At 36.6% G+C, this 19,579-nt stretch overlaps 1 protein-coding gene across 1 annotated transcript; it reads left to right on the top strand.

Annotated features, from left to right (window-relative positions):
* The first annotated feature begins 386 nt into the window (after positions 1 to 386).
* Positions 387 to 14,878, top strand: LOC108430889 (transmembrane protein 182-like). Its single transcript, XM_017703706.1, has 5 exons — positions 387 to 611; positions 5,560 to 5,677; positions 5,856 to 5,954; positions 7,604 to 7,741; positions 14,503 to 14,878. The coding sequence occupies exons 1-5, from the start codon at positions 432 to 434 to the stop codon at positions 14,721 to 14,723; spliced, it is 756 nt and encodes a 251-aa protein (XP_017559195.1). The 5' UTR covers positions 387 to 431; the 3' UTR covers positions 14,724 to 14,878.
* Positions 14,879 to 19,579: the final 4,701 nt, after the last annotated feature.

The raw sequence follows: 19,579 nt of genomic DNA, 5'->3' as shown, positions 1-19,579 counted from the left end.
AAATCACTCTACTTACAAGTGTAAACATTGCATCAGTTGATGGTTTATAATCTGTCATTTCTACTTGTTTCAGAGGTGTAAGTGAGAAGTAATTAACATTACATTAAATTACAACATACTGTTCTTATAATGATGAAAAAGGCAACATCTAGTCTAATCTGTAAATTACATTCACAGATGTAAACTTGACTCAAGACATTCAGTGCTCCACACACTCCTTTGAGTCTGAAATGCTTGCAGCCCACCTAGAGTAAGCCACACCAAAGTGTAGCCTAGTCTGCTTCTCCCATCTCCTAAAATAGCCAGCCCCCCATTCCACCTCTCTTGAACCCCTCCTTCACCCCCTCCTGTGCCCAGAGCCCCCTAGTACAGGGCTTGGCCACTGTATTTGGCCTCCTCACTTGAGGCTACTTGCTTTGGCTGGCTGCAGCATGAAGACCGGGGTGGCCGCCCTGGTTGGGGGCTTACTGGGGGGCTTGGGTGTGCTCTGCTTCTTGGTGTCGTTCGGCACGGATTACTGGCTGTTAGCGAGCGACAACTGTGGTGGGCTCGGACAGCTGGAGACAACACTTCACACTGTCAGTGCTAAGGAGCAGGCCAACAGCACCGAGGTAACACATGCAGTCCATCTCTGGGAGCTTTAGAAACCACACTGAGAAAAGCAGACTTGGGATTTTATGGGTTTTCTGCTAAGATTTATGTTATTTATATACAGCTATAGTTGTGCTGTATGCACGCAGGAAGCTTTTAAAAAGCAAACAGTTAAAGTCTATTGAAAGCACAAAATTACTTAACATAACAACAATGCCATCTTGATATTAATTTAAAGTGATTTGAACCCATATGGAAGACTACTGCTTTAAAGTATTAACCACATATTTTCAATTTAATATGGACAGTTTTTAATCAACACAATTTCAGCAACTAATGACAGCAGTAGTTTTCCCAACCTGATCTGGTATCAAGTAAGGAACAACAAATTTGATTTAAGCATTCCACTCTCCTGTCTAAAAGTAGCCCAAGGCAGTTAAAGATGCATATCTCACTGTACAATCTGTTCTCTATTTAGTTGCCAGGCATTAAGCATATTTAAACATTTGGTCTTTTTCAGTGGTAAGCATTTCTCCCTCTTTTCTTTCACTCTCTGTTCAATACTGGTTCTTAACAGGTATACAACAAATAAAACAAAGGAATACTTCAGTTAATACAAATAAAATTTCCAAGGACCAGCGTTTTGAGATGTGCAAAATTAAATTATCCATCAAAAATTCAGCAGTAAACAACAAACATGTTTAGCGGTAATCCATTTTCTGTCTGACTGATGATTGATTTATTGGTGAATTTCCATTTGCAGAATAACTAAGTGAAGAGAGTTTGATGGAAACAGCTGAACTGTTTAACACAGGCGTGTCAGAGTGTGACCAGCTGTCATGCTGGAATCTGTGCACAGCTAAATCTGTTTCATCTCAAACAGAAAAATAGATGCCTACACTGTAAAAATTCAGAAAAATGTCAGATCAGTTTATTATTTTAAGTTTTTTTTTCTTTTTGTTTACTCGTTTACTCAAAAGTTGTTATCTTGTTGGTGATGCATCTCAGTTAGGTAAACCACACAGTTTAATCTGAGAAATTGAATCTTATAATGTGAATTTGCTTACATTTTTGATGCTGTTTGGTGCTGTTACCAATTTGATCATTGATCTACTGCTAATTCCCACCAGCAGACTTGGATTATTATATATGGGAGGCTGTGGGATTTGAACTCATAATAAAAAGTAGTTATCTGTGTTTAAATAAATGTATGCAGATATCAAAGTGTTAAAAAATGCATTTAAAAAGTTATGGTAATATGGTTGATTTCAAACTTAAAATTCACCGAACATCAGATACAGTTACATAACAAAACACTGTTCACTGGTCTGTTAACTTGAAATGGCAAAACCAGCACATCTGAGTATTTATATATGTTTATATATGTTTGGCATTTGTTCAGTTAACCAAAAAAGAAGTCAACATGTTATGTTTTTAAAGCGGGTGGGCAGCATTTTAACTTTCTTGTGATGCTGATAAAAGTAACATCACCTTTCATTCCTACACTTCGCACACAAAATTCAATATTAGTTTAACAACAACCTCACACTTCAAAAGTTAAAAAGATGGTTCTTCAAGATTTCTTTAGTAAAGAAAATGGTTCTATGCAGACCCATGAATACTCAAACAACTATTTACAATGTCAAGCTTGTTACAACAGAAGATCAGAATATGAGAACAGAATAGAATAATCCTTTTTGGTGTCTCAGAACTTAAACAGCATTCTCAAGGATGCTTATGTGATGACTTTAACCTTAAGTCAACCAAATTTAACCTTTTTACATGGTCACTTCATGCCTCTCTTATTAAGCACAATTAATCATGTAATTTAAAACACCAAGGTTTTCCTGCAATCTTTCATAAAAATTCTCCCTGCCTCTGAAACGTCTTAGGAGTTTTGATTATATCACCTTGCACCAGCAGGCAGGGAAATCATGTTTCACCTCTGTCTTCTACCATCCCCACATCTTCTACCATCCCCACATCTCATTGATCACCAACCTCACCTATTAAAATGCTCAGCTAGCTCAGAGACCCTCTCTGATACCTTGTTTCATCCTGTATTTTAAATGATACATTTTGATTCATGTTAACATTAAGATGTTGCCTACACAGACTGCTCACTAGGTACATTTATATGCTTTTTATGGTTCTTTATGGTTTCCAGGATATTTTGCATAGCTGACTGAGAACTCATGGTTAGGACATAATTAAATGGTGAACTTGTACTTTATTCATTTACCATGTGTGACTTTTTTTCAAATGTTGGTGACGTTTTGAGCCTGTTTACACTTGCATCAAAATGCATTTTCAGTTATCGGATGATCGGATCAGATTAAACCTATACCACGTTCAGAGTTTGTCAGAGCCAGATATTTAACATCAGTGTAAATGGAATGAGTTTTCGATATCTGCATACATTTCTGTTAGAGGAAATGTGTCTGCCGAGTGCTGACTTGCTGGTGAGAGGATAAACAACATGAAAGATGGAGGTTACGCAAAGCTGGAGTTATCCCTAAAAACCAAGAGCCTCCCTGCACCCTAGGCTGATAAACCTATCCACTCCAAACTTGTCATCTTGTAACTGAAAAAACAAAACAAAGCTAAAATGGAAACAATGTATGTGTTGATGTACTTTTTACGCAAGGAAGGTACAACTGGATCTCATCTGGTCAAACTTGGGATGCACTTTGGTAAAGAGTATAAATAGAATCCAGCCGAAGTTTATCCAGATATGATCCGGATTCAATGTGCAAGATGTAAACAGGCTTTTATTCTCTTTGGAAAAATCTTACTCATATCATCACTGATATACTAAGATTCCAGTTTCCTATATCCTACATTTTTCATTTTATTTTTCTCCATTTTGTGTTGGTTTTATGTACCCAAAACTGTTTTTTCATTCTTACACGATCATTTTCTTACACCTCTTTATCCCCTTTTTTGTGACTGTGCCTTTAAGACATATGTAAATGAGCTCTGTTTAAACTGGCTGTTCTGTATTGTGCTTCATTCAAAAAGCAGCCTGGGCTGAAATGCTCTTCATAACTGAGGTCTAAACAGGTGGGGCTAAACTACAAGATGGGCAAACATATACATGACAAAACCAATGAATTCAATAAAGGTTGTTTTTGCAACTTAGTGTCCATATATGGACTGAACAGACTGGGGAGTGAATATTTTTAGAAGCTTCAATAGTGTTTAGATACTGCATCCATATCTATAGATCTTTCTTATAGTCACAGCGTCATCACATCCAGCCTTAACAGTAGCGCTTTCGAACTTCCGCCTGCACAGTTTAACAGTGTAGATATGGAAAATCACTGTTTTTCAGCCTCTGGAAAATCTTCCTCTGGTGTTAGAGCATCCAACAATAGGGCAGTGTGTCTGGTAGTTCCCTCCAAAAACTCAAAAAGCTGGCTTTAAAAGTTAAAAACACTTGAACCTTGTACGACCATGTGCAACCAAAACCTGCATCTGTTTTATGCATTACACTGGGAATAATATGTTTGGAAGTACACGTGTATTATATGCATTCCCTGTGAAAGCTGCTGCAATTAAACAGCAATACAGTAGCGCTGTTCCACCACACTTAATCTCAGCCTAAGTGAACATTAGCAATGTTGCAAAAGCCTTCAACACTACAGCCAGCAATGAGACACATCAAGTTAATCTACTCAACAAGCTACTTGTGTCTATTTCTTAAGGTTAGTAAGCAAACCTTGCTGATAATTACCAGTATGGTACATATATATGTTAATAAATGAATATTTATCTTTGAGCTGAGCATTTTTAATCTTAAATGCGAGCTAAACTGTCATACTGCCCAGCCTGTGTTGGCTCTTCGGGTTCTGTTTTACCCTCTTTTTTGATTGGTCAGGTTACCTCAATTAATGCTATTATTACTTCCACATTAACAAACAAGTGTGAAAATGATCTATTGTTTTATATAACAGGAAGAACCTGCTGTGTTCTATGATATAATAGTCCTTCATCATTTTAACCAGCTCAGATTTTTGTTAAAACACTTTTAAACAAATAGTCCCAAACTTTTTTGTAACAAATCAACAAACAAACAAAAAAAACAATGTCCTTAGCTCATTTTATATAACAGATGAGTCATTAGTATTACTCTTTAGGTTCAGCTTCAAGCATACTTTTAAGACATAAAGGGCATTAGTGACCTGATTGTGTCAAAAGCGAGCATTTAAACAAAGGACTGGAGGGATTTCGCTATTGCTTTTGAGTCACTTTCACGTAGGAAGTCACATCGGTTACTGAGTTTATTTTTGGGGCCTCGCTGAAATGAGACATCACTTTTTTTTGCGAACATTACCCCGATACCAGCTATTCTTCAAAACAAAGTACATCATTCACTATTCAGTAGTACCTACATCAACTTGTCAGCATCATCCAGACATGGCAGCACTGCAAATCTCTTCTCCTTTCAAGCTACAAAAAACTACAAAAATACACACACACACACACAAACACACATATGGTTCCCTGCACCATCAATCATTTTTATGACAGCATTGAGTGTGCAGAATCATTTCATATGTATGCTTAAAGGGCCACAGACCACAAATTATTTCCACTTTTGTTCTCAAGAGGCTGCATTTGGCAGCGACCATATTCGACAGCACTCCACAGTACCTATCCCAAAAAAAAGGCAACCATTTATTCAAAAGCACTGGTTCACTTCAAAGAGTTTTATGGCTGTAGAAAAGCTGGCACAGTAGGTGATGTTTCATATTATTCCAAACAGTCAAAGGGTCCTCGCTGAGCTCACGCAATGTCAACATGAGGAGGAGAATATGAATGGAAGATGGATCATTACATTTCCACCCTTTCATGCACTTTATCTAGCTGGCTTAAATAACACATTTTTAAAAGCATTAATGTATAAAAGCTGGCCTGTTTCTGATGAACTGCTATAACTTTTGCTCCCTTTCCACTTCTCCCCAGGGAGTGGAGGTGACAGACCCCAGCCTACCCTCACTCACTCTCCATCATGAGGGCTTCTTCTGGCGCTGTCTGTTCCAGAGCGACTCTTCGTTGCATGTAGTGTGGGCTGTTTTGTTCAGTGAGTACAAAGCCTGCACCACTGAGAAACTGAATGCTGAAGTGGTTGAACGTTGGCCTTTTAGAGTGCATTTTTCAGTAGGATGTTGGAGACTGATATTAAGCACAAAATTCTGCTTAAATGCACTTTGCTTTCATGTGACCCTTCAAAACATGACTGTTTCTGGGCCCAATCGCAGTGAACCAGCCAAGATCTAAAGCCTGTGTTCATGGATACCTCTTCCCTCTACCTGTTGCGGTCGGACCCGTCCCTCATCCGATTTACGATGCCACTGCAGGTGAGGTCCATTACATGCCCATCTTTTCTCCTTCAGTGCTAAGACCTCATGGACATAGTCCACCTACACTATATGGTCAGAGTGAAAAAGTACTACTTTACAACTTGTCACACTTTTGAGGTTTATCATTTAGTTTAGACCAAAATCATTTTAGTATCAAACAGAGAAAAAAAGTACATAAGTTTCTTTGCTGACAGATGCTGGATCTTCTAAGGTGTTGCACTGCAGTTATAAATGACCAGTTGGTCTGTAACCGAATACAAATTTTCAGAAAATGAATTCAGAACACAGAAATTAAGTAACTGTGAAAAAATTAAAAAGAAATTAAGTAACTTATAAGTAAAAAAAAGAAAAAAGAAAAGTCTACCACGTTCATGAGACAGGCAGCTTCAAACAAAAACTGAATTTATCATGAAACATATTAACAAGAGAATTAAGGCAATATAAAGGCAATCGCTAAACAGTAACAATGAGGAACAGTGTGATTTAAATAATTACAGCTGCAAAAATATTCCCATGTGCTTCATAATGGCACACACACACACACACACACACACACACACACACACACACACACACACATATATATATATATATATATATATATATATATATATTAGGAATTCATAAAATATGTATAAAATAGTTTTGTTGTCAACAGTTATAATATCAAATACATTTTCAAGCATACAACTATTCAGATTTGTCCATTTAACTTTGATCTAGGTAAGATATTTTATATAATCTGACGTGAATGTTATGGCAAAACAAGTGATGTAGCCTAAAAAAGAAGCAATATAATAGAATACTCTGCCTGTTCAGGTTGCAAAATGTTCCCACTATGAATTTAAAATACAGACTAAAACAATGAAACACTGAGCTGCCATTTTCATCAGCAAGCAGAATATTAAGAAACATGTAAATTGAAGTAATTTAGAAATTTTTTTGTGATGGCACTGCAGCACAAGGACTATTGCAGCAAGACCAGAGCAAGCTCACTTTGATTAACCTCTGTAATAGTAAAGATGAGCTTAGCACAATGTTTCTAGGTCCAGGGCCATATGTAATGTCAAAAAAAGTTCTGAAAAAAATGATGAGATGATGAGAAGTTTGAGTGGTATTTTAACTGTTAGAGTTTAGGATGTTGGAAAACGTCTAATGTTGGAGTCTCTGGAATTCTGCACTCTAACTTGCACCAATAATTGCTTACTTTCATTGTATTTTGGCTGTTTTTGTTTTTTCATGGAATTTATATAGCATCTTTGAATCAGATCTTTGAATAACATCTTTGACAGCAAGACGGCTACAATTACATAAGAACATGCAGCAATCGTTGCACTCAGTTATGGATGGCAGTTATGAAATTTAGGAACCGAGATCAATTTATGAAAATCACATACTTTTCATGCTCAGATTCATGTGTACACATGAAAAACACAATTAGTGCTGTCAAACCAAGTAAGCGATCATAATTAATCACATAAGACAAATTAAATACACTACCTTGAAGAGCCAATAGTGCATCCCTGTTATCCACAACATGTGGCACTTCAGCACTGCAACACAAAATAACATTTATTATTAGCATATAATGTCTACAACTAAAGGTTTCACCAAAACACAAGCTGTCTATGTGTGTGTGTCTTTAGTGTTCCGTGGCTTCTGGACCATGCTTATAATCCTGGCCATTGCTGCTAGTATGACTGGTGGATTCCTGCTGGTGTGTGCGGTGCCTTTTGTCAGCCACAAACTCTACAAGGCGGGTGGTGCCTTTTTCATCACAGCAGGTAAGAACTGGGTATGAATATGGAAAAAAAAAAGCCCATGCCTTGCCTGTCTGAGCATACTAGCTTGTGTTTGTATTTGTTTGTGTAGCAACACCATGTCACTAGACATTTATTCTCCTCATGCATTTACGTGAGTGTCCCACAGCCAACAGAAATAGCCCTGCCCATCACCAGTGTGCTTGGAATGTTATTGCACACAGGCCGCTGAAACTGGACTCTGCCTGTCATATGAGTCATATGCAAAAATGTAACTACTCCAGTCAAATCGCATGTTTTGCTGATGAACACATTCTCTACAGGGAACAAACCTAAAAACTGCAACATATTGAAAAAACAATAAAAAATCTAAACAAATAAAAATCAAATATAAGACATTCAATAACTTTCACATAGACTGCATTTTATGTTTTTATTGTGTTGTATTTTCTTTCAATATGTAAAATTAAGCAAATAAACAGTAACTGTGCATTAAAATGGGTAGAAGCGTGTCCTCTCTAGAGCACTGGTCCTGGAGGCCTTCTAGCTTGCACTTTTTAATGTTTTCCCTGCTCCAAACACAGCTGATCCAACTAATCAGCTCATTAGCAGCCCATTCTTGAGTTAAAGGGTATGTGTTGAGGCAGAGAAAGCACTAAAATATGCAGAACAGTGGGCCTCCAGGACCAGTGTTGGGAAACACTGCTCTAGAGAATGTATTAACTTATTTTCACTTAGAAAATCAACAAAACATGTAATTTGGGACACCCAAACTTTTGCATACCATACAGCATTGCAAAGCAGTATGTTTATTAGGTTCTTCTTCAAACTAATTATAACCAATTCATGAGAAGGTCATTTCATAACTTTTTTTTAAGTTCTAAGTATTAACAGAGTACATGGTACAAAATTCTACCTTTAGTACTATGTAATTATTTTGGCTATCATAATAGTAAGCTCCAAGACAGTCTAACTAAATTTCACTAAAATGAATAACAGGTTGTAGCTAATAACTGGGTAAGTCTGAGGTGCTGTGTACAAGTACAAACATATACTACATTTTACTGTAATATCTAATAGCAGATATAGTAAATCATAAGAATCTCCAAGTTGTCATTTGGTCTATAAAAACAGAACAAAGATACTTGAAGGCATGAGTCATATATAGCACATACCATTTTTTAACTAGAACTAAAATTGAATCTGAGCTATAAAAAAGGCAATGATTTTTACTATTGCTTAACCGGGTCTTTAGCATTTATTCAGAGATTCTTTGGTTTATTTTCTAGCTAAAATACATGAAACGACAAAAAATATAATGCACGTTTGTACTTACCACCAAGTTACTCCAAATAATTATTCAATTATAAAGTTATATGCAAACTTTATAAAAATTATACAAAGACATTTTACTATGTCCTTTACTTGCTTAATACCCTGACATACCTGGGTATTTCAGTGTAATTTAGTTACACTGTCTTGGTACTTATGCAAAATAATTACACAGTACTTTAAAGTTTGCCGTACACTTACCCAGTTAATTAACAGTTAAGTCAGTCTTGAAACTTCCACCATGAATCCCAAAAGAACTACCTAGTACTTTATACCCTACACCTACCTGGTTAATACAAAGAAATTAAGGGCCTGCAACAGAAAGTGTTTATTTTATTTAATCTAGTAGATATATAGATCAAATGAGTCAAATCAGGGGTGAAGCCAGGAGGAAGGAGATTCTTCTGAAAAACAAAGTTATGTGTGACACATTATTGCCAAGGTTATACAAAACGACCAACATCACAGACAGATGTTTCTTTGTATACATTATGTGGCAAGCAGCACAGAGCCTCAGGCAGCAAGGGGTCAAATGAAAAAAATTTATAATTTTAGTCATTTTGAGCGATACATCATATACCTTGGCCATACAGCACAGCCTGCTAATTACATTTTCGCTCTTAATATTAGCACAAACTCATCAGCTTGCTCAGCCAGCCTATTCATTAGCATGCTTGTAATTGTTGGTCAAAAGAAAAGACACTTGACATTGGTCTCTTTTTCACTACTACAGCTTTTTCCTGTGAAACAAAGTCCCACCAATGCTTTACTGGTTTTCAAATCCAGCAAGGTGGTATGGTTTTGCCAGGTGGAGTGGTGAGGCACGTTGTTCTTCACTCTAACACAGTGGCCCAGTCTCATATCGGACACTGCTATTTTGGCCTATTCATACTGTGTCACCGATGCGAAAGTTCTACAGCTTTTGAGATTACAGTCATCCATAATCCAGCTAATGAAACAAATGCTATTCATATAACTGTAGCTGTATTCCTCCATTGTAATGATACACACAAAATTCACTTGAGCATTATTAGTTCTCGTTGAGAGCCTTCAATCTGCTAAACTTTTGTGAGTGTGAGTTACAAACCAGGTCTATGAGGTGAATGTGACGAAAACAACTGGACTCATCACAACCAGCCTGTTCAAAACAATCAGCACAGCATTCAACAAATGACAGTACACTTTAGCTACAGAGTTGAAAGATCAACTTAAGATTAACCAAAATACATACAGCAATAATAACCTTTTAAAGACATGAACATGAAAACACCATAGCAAACAATTAAAATTATACACAAACACACACACACACACAATGGAATGTCTGTTTCCCATTTCTTGGCTACTTTCACACAACAAGCCTCGCTCCTCAATTGATTTTTTGCTCAGATCTGATATCTGGTTCACACAAAAATCCTGTTAAAACCATGAATTAACATATGTTTTGTATCCAGAACATATCTGGTTAAACAAACACTGTCTGGATTGCTTTCACACTTTTCAAATGCATCTCCAGAGTCACCATATGAGATCTGAATATATTTTTCAAGTGTAAAAAACACTTTAAAACATTGTCGTTATCTAGTTTACTTTTGTTTACTCTTTTTCTCGTTACGATATGAGTTGACACACTTGGCCTGGATGCATTCATTGGCCCAGAGTGAGAGCAGGTTGTTGGTTTGGCCTTTCATATCCTCGATTTTTTTGTTCAATTGTTTATTCTGTCACCTGCCAGTCAGTGCTTAGCAGACGCATTTCCACTCATGCAACTGTATACACACAATGAAAACGCATTCCATTTACACTTGTGTAACCACCTCTGAATGTGATTAGAGTTATCTGATTATAATCCACTCACAAAAAGCCCTGGTGATATTTACACATGGCTTTTCATGCGGTCAAGCGAAATCTGAACATGTTCACTAGAAATGCATAATGCAGGTGTAAGCAAGCCCAAATTTGTCATTAATGTAAACGAACAGCTCTCATTCTTTTATCTCAGTCTTCATTAGACTGAGATAAATGTACAAAAGGGTCAGGTGATGTGCTTTCGCTTTTCTGGTATTAACTTCAAATTAAGTCTGTATGATAAGTTATTTTTATCATTATCACATTTCCGTAATAAACACATCATTAGAGCCTCAAAGACAACATTGAATTATCTTACTTGCTCAAATAAGACATCAAATCACTGCCAGAGCAAACATTTAGAAGCCTAATAAGTGCTTCTTTGCACTAGGATTGAACCCTTTTTACTTACCTGCCTACTTGGCAGATAAGTAATTTAACCATTAGGCTTAACAGCCAATTTGGAAACATGCATACAAACTACTCCATCTTGATCTACAAGCCAGTATAAATGCATCCAACATTGGATTGTTCTCGCAACCAGTATTGTGTTTTACATGCGCAAGGCAGTAATGGCTACCGTTGCAACAAACATATTTAATAACTAAACAAAATAAAATTAAACAAAATTATTTATTTGTTCTTGTGTGTCTGTAAAGAAAATTAACTATATATTTATAGAAAAAGCTGTTGAGGTAATGAGACTTTCTCAGCCTTACAGTGCGCTAAAATGTGCTTGCAGTTTTGATGTTCATAGCTGTTAGTACAACCCCAATTCCAATGAAGTTGGGACATGTATAAAACATAAATAAAAACAGAATATGATGATTTGCTAATTTTTTTCAACCTATATTCAATTGAATACACTACAAAGACAAGACATTTAATGATCAAACGGATAAACTTTATAGTTTTTTACAAATATTCGCTCATTTTGAATTTGATGCCTGCAACACGTTCCAAAGGAGTTGGAACTGGGGCAAAAAAAGACTGAGACAGTTGATGAATGCACAAAAAACACCTGTTTGGAACATTCCACATGTGAACAGGTTAATTGGAAACAGGTGTCATGATTAGGTATAAAGGCAGCATCCGTGAAAGGCTCAGTCGTTCACAAGCAAGGATGGAGCGAGGTTCACCACTTTGTGAACAACTGCGTGAGCAAATAGTCCAACAGTTTAAGAACAATGTTTCTCAACATAACAATTGCAAGGAATTTAGGGATTTCATCATCTACAGTCCATAATATCATCAAAAGATTCAGAGAATCTGGAGAAATCTCTGCAAGTAAGTGGCAAGGCAGAAAACCAACATTGAATGCCCGAGACCTTCGATCCCTCAGGCGGCACTGCATTAAAAACCGACATCATTCTGTAATGGATATTACCACATGGGCTCAGGAACACTTCAGAAAACCATTGTCAATGAACACAGTTCGTTGCTCCATCTATAAGTGCAAGTTAAAACTCTGTCATGCAAAGCGAAAGCCATATACACAGGGATTGTTATCAGTGCAAAGTTCAAAAACCAGCATCTCTGATGGTATGGGGGTGTGTTAGTGCCCATGGCATGGGTAACTTGCACATATGTGAAGGCACCATGAAAGGTACATAAAGGTTTTGGAGCAACGTATGCTGCCATCCAAGCAACGTCTTTTTCAGGGACATCCCTGCTCATTTTTAAGCAAGACAATGCCAAGCCACATTCTACACGTGTTACAACAGCGCGGCTTCTTGTAAAAGAGTGCGGGTACTAGACTGGCCTGCCAGCAGTCCAGTGGTAAACATGCCCCTATCCCAACTTCTTTGGAACATGTTGCAGGCATCAAATTCAAAATCGGTGAATATTTGCAAAAAACAATAAAGTTTATCCATTTGAATATAATTTAATTTGAATTGAATATAAGTCGTAAAGGATTTGCAAATCATCGTATTTTGTTTTTATTTATGTTTTACTCAATGTCCCAACTTCATTGGAATTGGGGTTGTATTTCTTTTTATATTGCACAAGTGTTTATTGGGCTTTAATACTTTTATATTTTGCTTTTTGCTTAAAGGAGAGGTTAGTTAGATTATTAACACATCCAATAAAAAGTCTATACTTGTCATGTCATAAAAAGTCTTTCCTACAGCCAGACACACTATTTTTATAATGATCACTTCTTATATTGCTATTGTGATATCTAACTTTACAGCATTCAATTTTATGTCAATATTGTACAGACCTACTTCAGGTTATGCACTGTTGCCAAGTTACCAATGAATGATGGTGCATGTGCAGTGAAAAAAAAAGACACATGAAATCTGATCTGACCATTCTCATTAAGGTCGCATAGCCACTGGATGCACATCTGATCTAAGACCACATTTGTAAGGTGAGGTTCAAATTATCAAAGTTTCATTGCTCAATTCAATTTATTTTGTTTTAACTCAATGGCTCCCATTCACATAGGTAAGTCACTCAAATTTGTGATTAATGTGAACAAACTGAAATGACCTGCATGCGCACATCATCAATTACATATGAATGATCCTCACATTATAAACAACATGCTAAACCACAGAACAGGCCTTCAGCAGGAAATAATTTGCTCGGAACAATTATCAGCTGTTTATTATTAGAGTAAAACAAAGGCAAAAAAGGGTTAAATGATGTCCACTATTTACTGGCACTAACTTCAGGATTGGTGCTGCTGCCTTGTTAATACTGAATGATTTTAAGTGTTTTTGATATAGAACCACATACGAAAGTGACTGATTTGAAAATATCGGATTTGCATGCTCACACATTTCTGAAAACATCAGATCAGCTCACATTAGGGCAATAAAAATGTATTTGTGTTATTTCAGCCTGGTAATGTGAACATAGCCTTTGACCTATTTAAACATGAATTATGTCCATATAATATTTAATTTCTTTAACCATGAGTTATCTCAAATGGATTTAATATTAGCCAGTACAAAATGTTAGATATTTTAATTTGGTTATTCTGTAAATAAAAACAATAGCCTAGCTGTTGTGGTAATCTCAAGAAATATAAGTCAGGGAGCCAGCTGCATGTCTAGCTAATTGCACTAAGTGAGTTGTGAGTATGTTTGCCCGCCTGCTGATCAGAGGTGGGAAATAACTTTGTATGATTCTTCTTTTGACCTTTTTAATTGAGATTCAGTGGCATTCTATACACAAATGAGGACACCTTTTGACTTAATCAGAAAAATATTAGGAATTTAATGTCTCTAAAATTAAGCAGTTCATAGATTCATGGCTTTGTATTTTATTCAACTAAAAAATAAAGAACTAGTGGGGGTGCTCTTCCATTAAGATGTTGTTGGCAGCAGCTTCATGTACATCGTAGCAGCCAGTTTTATATAGAGGTGAGTTCTTTCAAGATCAGCATGCGAAGAAAGGTGCAAAGTGTTTTATTAGATACTGTAATAGTGACATTCATCTTCATTGATTTATGACTTCATTACATTCATAAGTAGTTATTTTTAGGGCATTTTTGCCCTAGTACTTGTAGTTTAAAGGGCAAAAATGTAGAATATGAACATTTCTGCCCTTTGCCCCTGGCTATTCTTGACACTCTACATGTGTCTGTCTCCTAGCATGTCTTTTCCTGGTGCTGGTGGGCCTGTTCGTTCTGTGGAAGGAGCTAGTGGATGTGAGGCGATACATCCTACAGGAGCGAGGGGAGGACTGCCCTGATGCCCATCTGGAGGCACACTATGGCTGGTCCTTCATGGTGGCGGTGGCTGGTATCCCCTTGGTCATACTCTCTGGCATCCTTTTCTTTTGCATAGGAAAGCACCTTCAGAAACACACGTAAGATGGCAGAGTGGGAAAGAGAGCTGACCGAACAGTGGGCACAGCTGGGATGGAAACAGATCAAAATGATGTGCATGCAATAGAACTGTGTCTCATAATGTTTCTACCTGCTTAAAATTGATTAGAAAAGTCAATGCATCGATCTCAAATTTCAAATTATGATTCAATTAATTTTAAAAATACAATGAATACACAAACTCAACAGAGGATCTATTTATAAGGTACTAGAAAAGAAACTACAAAAACAATATATAATATACTTTTCAGGGATTTACATTTTTTGGCCAAAAAAAAGAGTGCATGCAACTATACCAGTCAAAAACTGATGCAGTTCAGATTCCAAGTGTTGCATTTTGATATGTGAGCCCCTTTGACATGAAAACATTACAGTCAATATTAGCATTTCTTTTAAGATCATAAAACTTCACATAATTTTTTACAAACAGCACAAGCTGAGTTAAAGTGCCATAAAACAGTTAGGACTTATTCATAGCACTGAGCACCGAGCTGCATGGTTGTTGGCAACATCTATGAATATCTTTATATAGGCTATGCAGAGCTTTAATTTAAGTGTGGTTATAATGCTTAAAGTGATTTCTATTATATATATATATATATATATATATATATATATATATATATAAATATGTGTGTGTGTGTGAGTGTATAGAAATGAACAGAAATGAAGATTGAAGAAGCACTGTTAAATGATCAGCTACCACTGAATTGCTCACTAATCTTAGTATAGTAAATAAGTAGGAACACAAATAGGTTGAACTTAGTTATATTATACAATGTCTAATGTAATATTTAAATTAGCAAGGAATATTTAATAGTAGAAGCAACAAAACAGATAAAAACTATGCATATTGAACAAAAAATGAATAAGAAAACAAACTTCAAATTGGACAATCTAAGCAAACCCTGAAGCCACACATCATTCATATTGATGTCAAGTTAAGTGCCTATAAACTTGCTTGGTATATGCTGACTTGTTTACATTTTGTTTAACTGTAATTACTAAACAGATTACCTAAATACTTGTACTGTTGCCTGGAATGTCACCCATAATTTGATGAATACTGTGTACTATATTTTTCTGACACTAAATAATTTGCATGATTTTCTTTTTTTTTTGTTTCTTCCATTTCCAAGATATAAATCATGTCTATTTATCTTTTTGGCAGCACTGCTTAGTCATAAATTCTGATTCAGTAGTAAAGATAGCGTGCGATTATCTACTGCTTTCTTGACAGACCATACGCATAGCACTAGCCAGCGGGGCACCATTTCCACTGCAGCCCACTACAGTCAGTGTATATATTCTAGTGGTGCATTATACATTCATTATGCAACACATGCTGCCCATAAACAGAGGTCTACAATGGCTAAGGTCCGGGTGTGGGGAAGGAGGGAGAAAGAAGGCGAGAGAGAGAGAGAGAGAGAGAGAGAGAGAGAGAGAGAGAAGGAGGGAGAGAGAGGGAGAGGGAGACAGAGAGAGAGAGAGAGAGAGAGAGAGAAAGAGAGAGTGCAAGACAGCCGAGCAGGCTGTTCCCCATTCACGACTGATTGAAATGAGATCAAAAGCAGGCAGCACTTTGATAAATGCACAGCTGTCTGCTCCATGGCACTGCTTGTGTACAGTAGAGGGGCCACCTGCCTCTGCCCTCCCCCTAGGGAGTCCTGGTCACCTGACCCAAGCCAGGCTTGAGGGTTGAAGGCTGAGAGCGCTCATGACAGTCATTAAATAATTTGCATATCAGAGTCAGCCCTGGACCCATAACACTGCACACACCAGTGAATCCCCTTAATGTGGCAAGCTAGCATGAAAGCACAAGCACAAATATAAAATTGGGGTTCTTGAAAACAGTATGAATATTAGTCATGATATTTCAATTTGCCAAGGTCTGATCAGAGGTGGGTAATATGATGTTACCGTTATCATGATCAACACTTAACTAGTGGGGATATACACCACTTGAGTGCCAGCTTTCAAATACTTAAGTCACCATTTGAGTATTCATTCCTTTTACTATAGAAGAACATAGAAAATATTCAGTTGACTGAATATAAGTTGACTGTAAAATGTCGTGGGGCTACACCTCATCCTTTTAACTGCTTAATGATGCACTGCCTCTCCAAAGTACTACATTCAAAAACAGCAAAGAAGTCCGCACCTCACAATAAGCAAGCGATTGTAGTTGCATAAACATTTTTCTTTTTAATGCAGACATTTTCAATTCATGCTGTCCTCAATGCCATTCAGAAATAGTGCATACTGGTATAACAAAGTACTCAGTGTCAAATGACTCCCACATGATCAACAAAACTACCATCAACAGTTTCATTGCTTTCTTATTCCCTCTTGCTTTTCCTTGTGGTAAATAGTAAGTGTGATTCTCCATATGTTAAAATATGGGCTCTCAACCTTCTCATAACACAAAAAACGTTTGGCCAGCACCCACTGATTTTCTTCCTTCTACACCTTCCAACCGGTCCTATAGTGCCACCAAATTCTCAAAATGTGAAGAGTGTTTGTTTTGTTTGTTCTGAGCTACTGTAAAAGATGAAAATGGCAAGACAACATGGCAGTCTCTGTTGGAAGAGGACACACTATCTATGCACATAGACTTGAAGGGCTCACTCTAAACTAATGAAAACACAACAATTCATAGTTTCAGGTGATTACGATTCATAGTTTCAGGTGATTATACACACAACACACAGTTTTATATACCATATTCCATTTCTGCTAATAACTATTTCTTACACACTGCATCAGATTTCATATACAAGAATTTTCTAAAAAAGACATTTTTGTTGTTCGTCCCCTCACGCATGGTCTTTAAAGTAACACATCCAAGAACTGGTAAAATGTTTTCAATTAAAACTCAAATTACATGTAATTCTGGAATTTTTTTTTTATGTCCATGCTCAATGGGATTCATTGGACAGATGTCAAAACCACTAAAACTAGATTTTCAGATAATAAGAGCTATATTAGGAGAAAGGTCCTTAATTTGCCAGTGGCTAGACAGTTTACAGCACCAAATCTTAATGTAAAAGCCCTTCTATTGGTATAGAAGTCACACTTGGATGGGAACATCAGCTAAAACTAGAAGCATTCTGGATTCATACTGTAGACAGCACAGCACCAGCAGAGAAGAATGATAACGACATATTTTTGAATTAGATCATTAGGAACTGTTCTCTCCTTTTTTGATATTCTTTTTGAAAAACTTGTGCTTATGTGGATGGACTGTATGTGTTGTAATGAATTGTTCCCTTGGTCTTGCTCCATGGTAGTTTTGATTGTCGTGTGAGTCATGTAACACTGAGTATTTTACACCTGAATGCACTCATCGTAAGGGGAGCCTGGCCACTTCCTATTTCTCCAGTTATTTAAAAGAAAACATGACTGTACAATGCTATAAACCACAAGTGAGACCTTAATTTTAAAAATTATTTAAAAAAAAACAAAAAAAAAACACTTGCTTCCAACTATTTGTGGGGGACCTTCCTTTAATTTTGAAAAGATGTATTTCAGTACAAAAACAAAACATGCCTGTATCTTTCCATTTTACTACAACAACTAGGTTTTGGGCAGTAGGACACTTGCATTACTGCTACTAAGTGATGACTGGCTGACAAGCTGACCAGATCATTGTCTGAGCAAAGCAGTTCACACTCACTGATGTCATGAACGTACATGAGGAGGTGTTATAAAGTCCTATAACTGATTCAAAAGTGCTCAAAAACAGCATTGTTGAAATATATTATGCTGTATTCAGAAAATTTATGATTTTTTAATTTAAAGTAAATGGTTTGTAAATTATGATTTTGCACAAAAGCTCCTTAGGAACCCATTCATCTGGACTCCCCTAGGACTGCCCTTCAGGGTTTGACAAACCTGGAAGACATTACTGCTTGGCAGTTTCCCTCATTTCTACAAAAGTGCCTTTATCTGAGTATATTGTCAAGGACACATTGTTGAGGACATGAATGAGAAGGCAATGAGTGTGTGTCTGGCTTTAGTGTGGTTATCATTAACTAGGCTAACTACTCTACCTGAGTTCCAGAAATTGTGAAAATATATTTATCCAACAAACTAACATGCTGGCACATCAACCACCTGTAAGAAGAAAAGTGTTAATCCAATAGCATCCAGTGTTGTATCAATAATTCTGTTAGCTTATTAGCACATCTGAAGAGGTAGCCACCATTACTCATCCAACACAAAAACCCTTTGACCAAAGTCCCTGAACTATTTTTAAATAATAAAATATGTTTTAAAATGGGTTCCTCTGCATGCTGCTACATTACTGCTATCTCCTAAAAAGTTGCCGAAGTCTTTGAAGTTTTTGCTGTACTTCAGTTAACCAATTATCAGTTCATTGACTCTGAAGATACCTGAAAATCGAAATCAGTTGAAATATACATCATCAGTCATTTAGGTCAACATTGGATCATTCAGAGATCCTCACTGAACTTCTGGAGTGAGTTTGCTGCACTGAAAGTAAAGGGGCCGAATAATATTGCACGCCCCACTTTTCAGTTTTTTATTTCTAAAAAAAGTTTAAAATATCCAACAAATTTCGTTCCACTTCACGATTGTGTCCCACTTGTTGTTGACTCTTCACAAAAAATGTCAATTTCATATCTTTATGTTTGAAGCCTGAAATGTGGCAAAAGGTTGAAAAGTTCAAGGGGGCTGAATACTTTTGCAACCCACTGTACTTCCCTAGTCGCATAATGCTTTTCTTAGTATTTTGTGTATATCATTACTACTTATGAAAACAGAACTCAATCTATCACCAATTGACAGCAATTATAGACTGTAAACAACAACAATTTATG

This window comes from Pygocentrus nattereri, chromosome 8, assembly GCF_015220715.1.
Source record: "Pygocentrus nattereri isolate fPygNat1 chromosome 8, fPygNat1.pri, whole genome shotgun sequence".
In the NCBI taxonomy this organism is placed as follows: Eukaryota; Metazoa; Chordata; class Actinopteri; order Characiformes; family Serrasalmidae; genus Pygocentrus; species Pygocentrus nattereri.
Note: the sequence above shows the minus strand (reverse complement) of the source record. Positions and strands in the feature narration are given on the sequence as shown.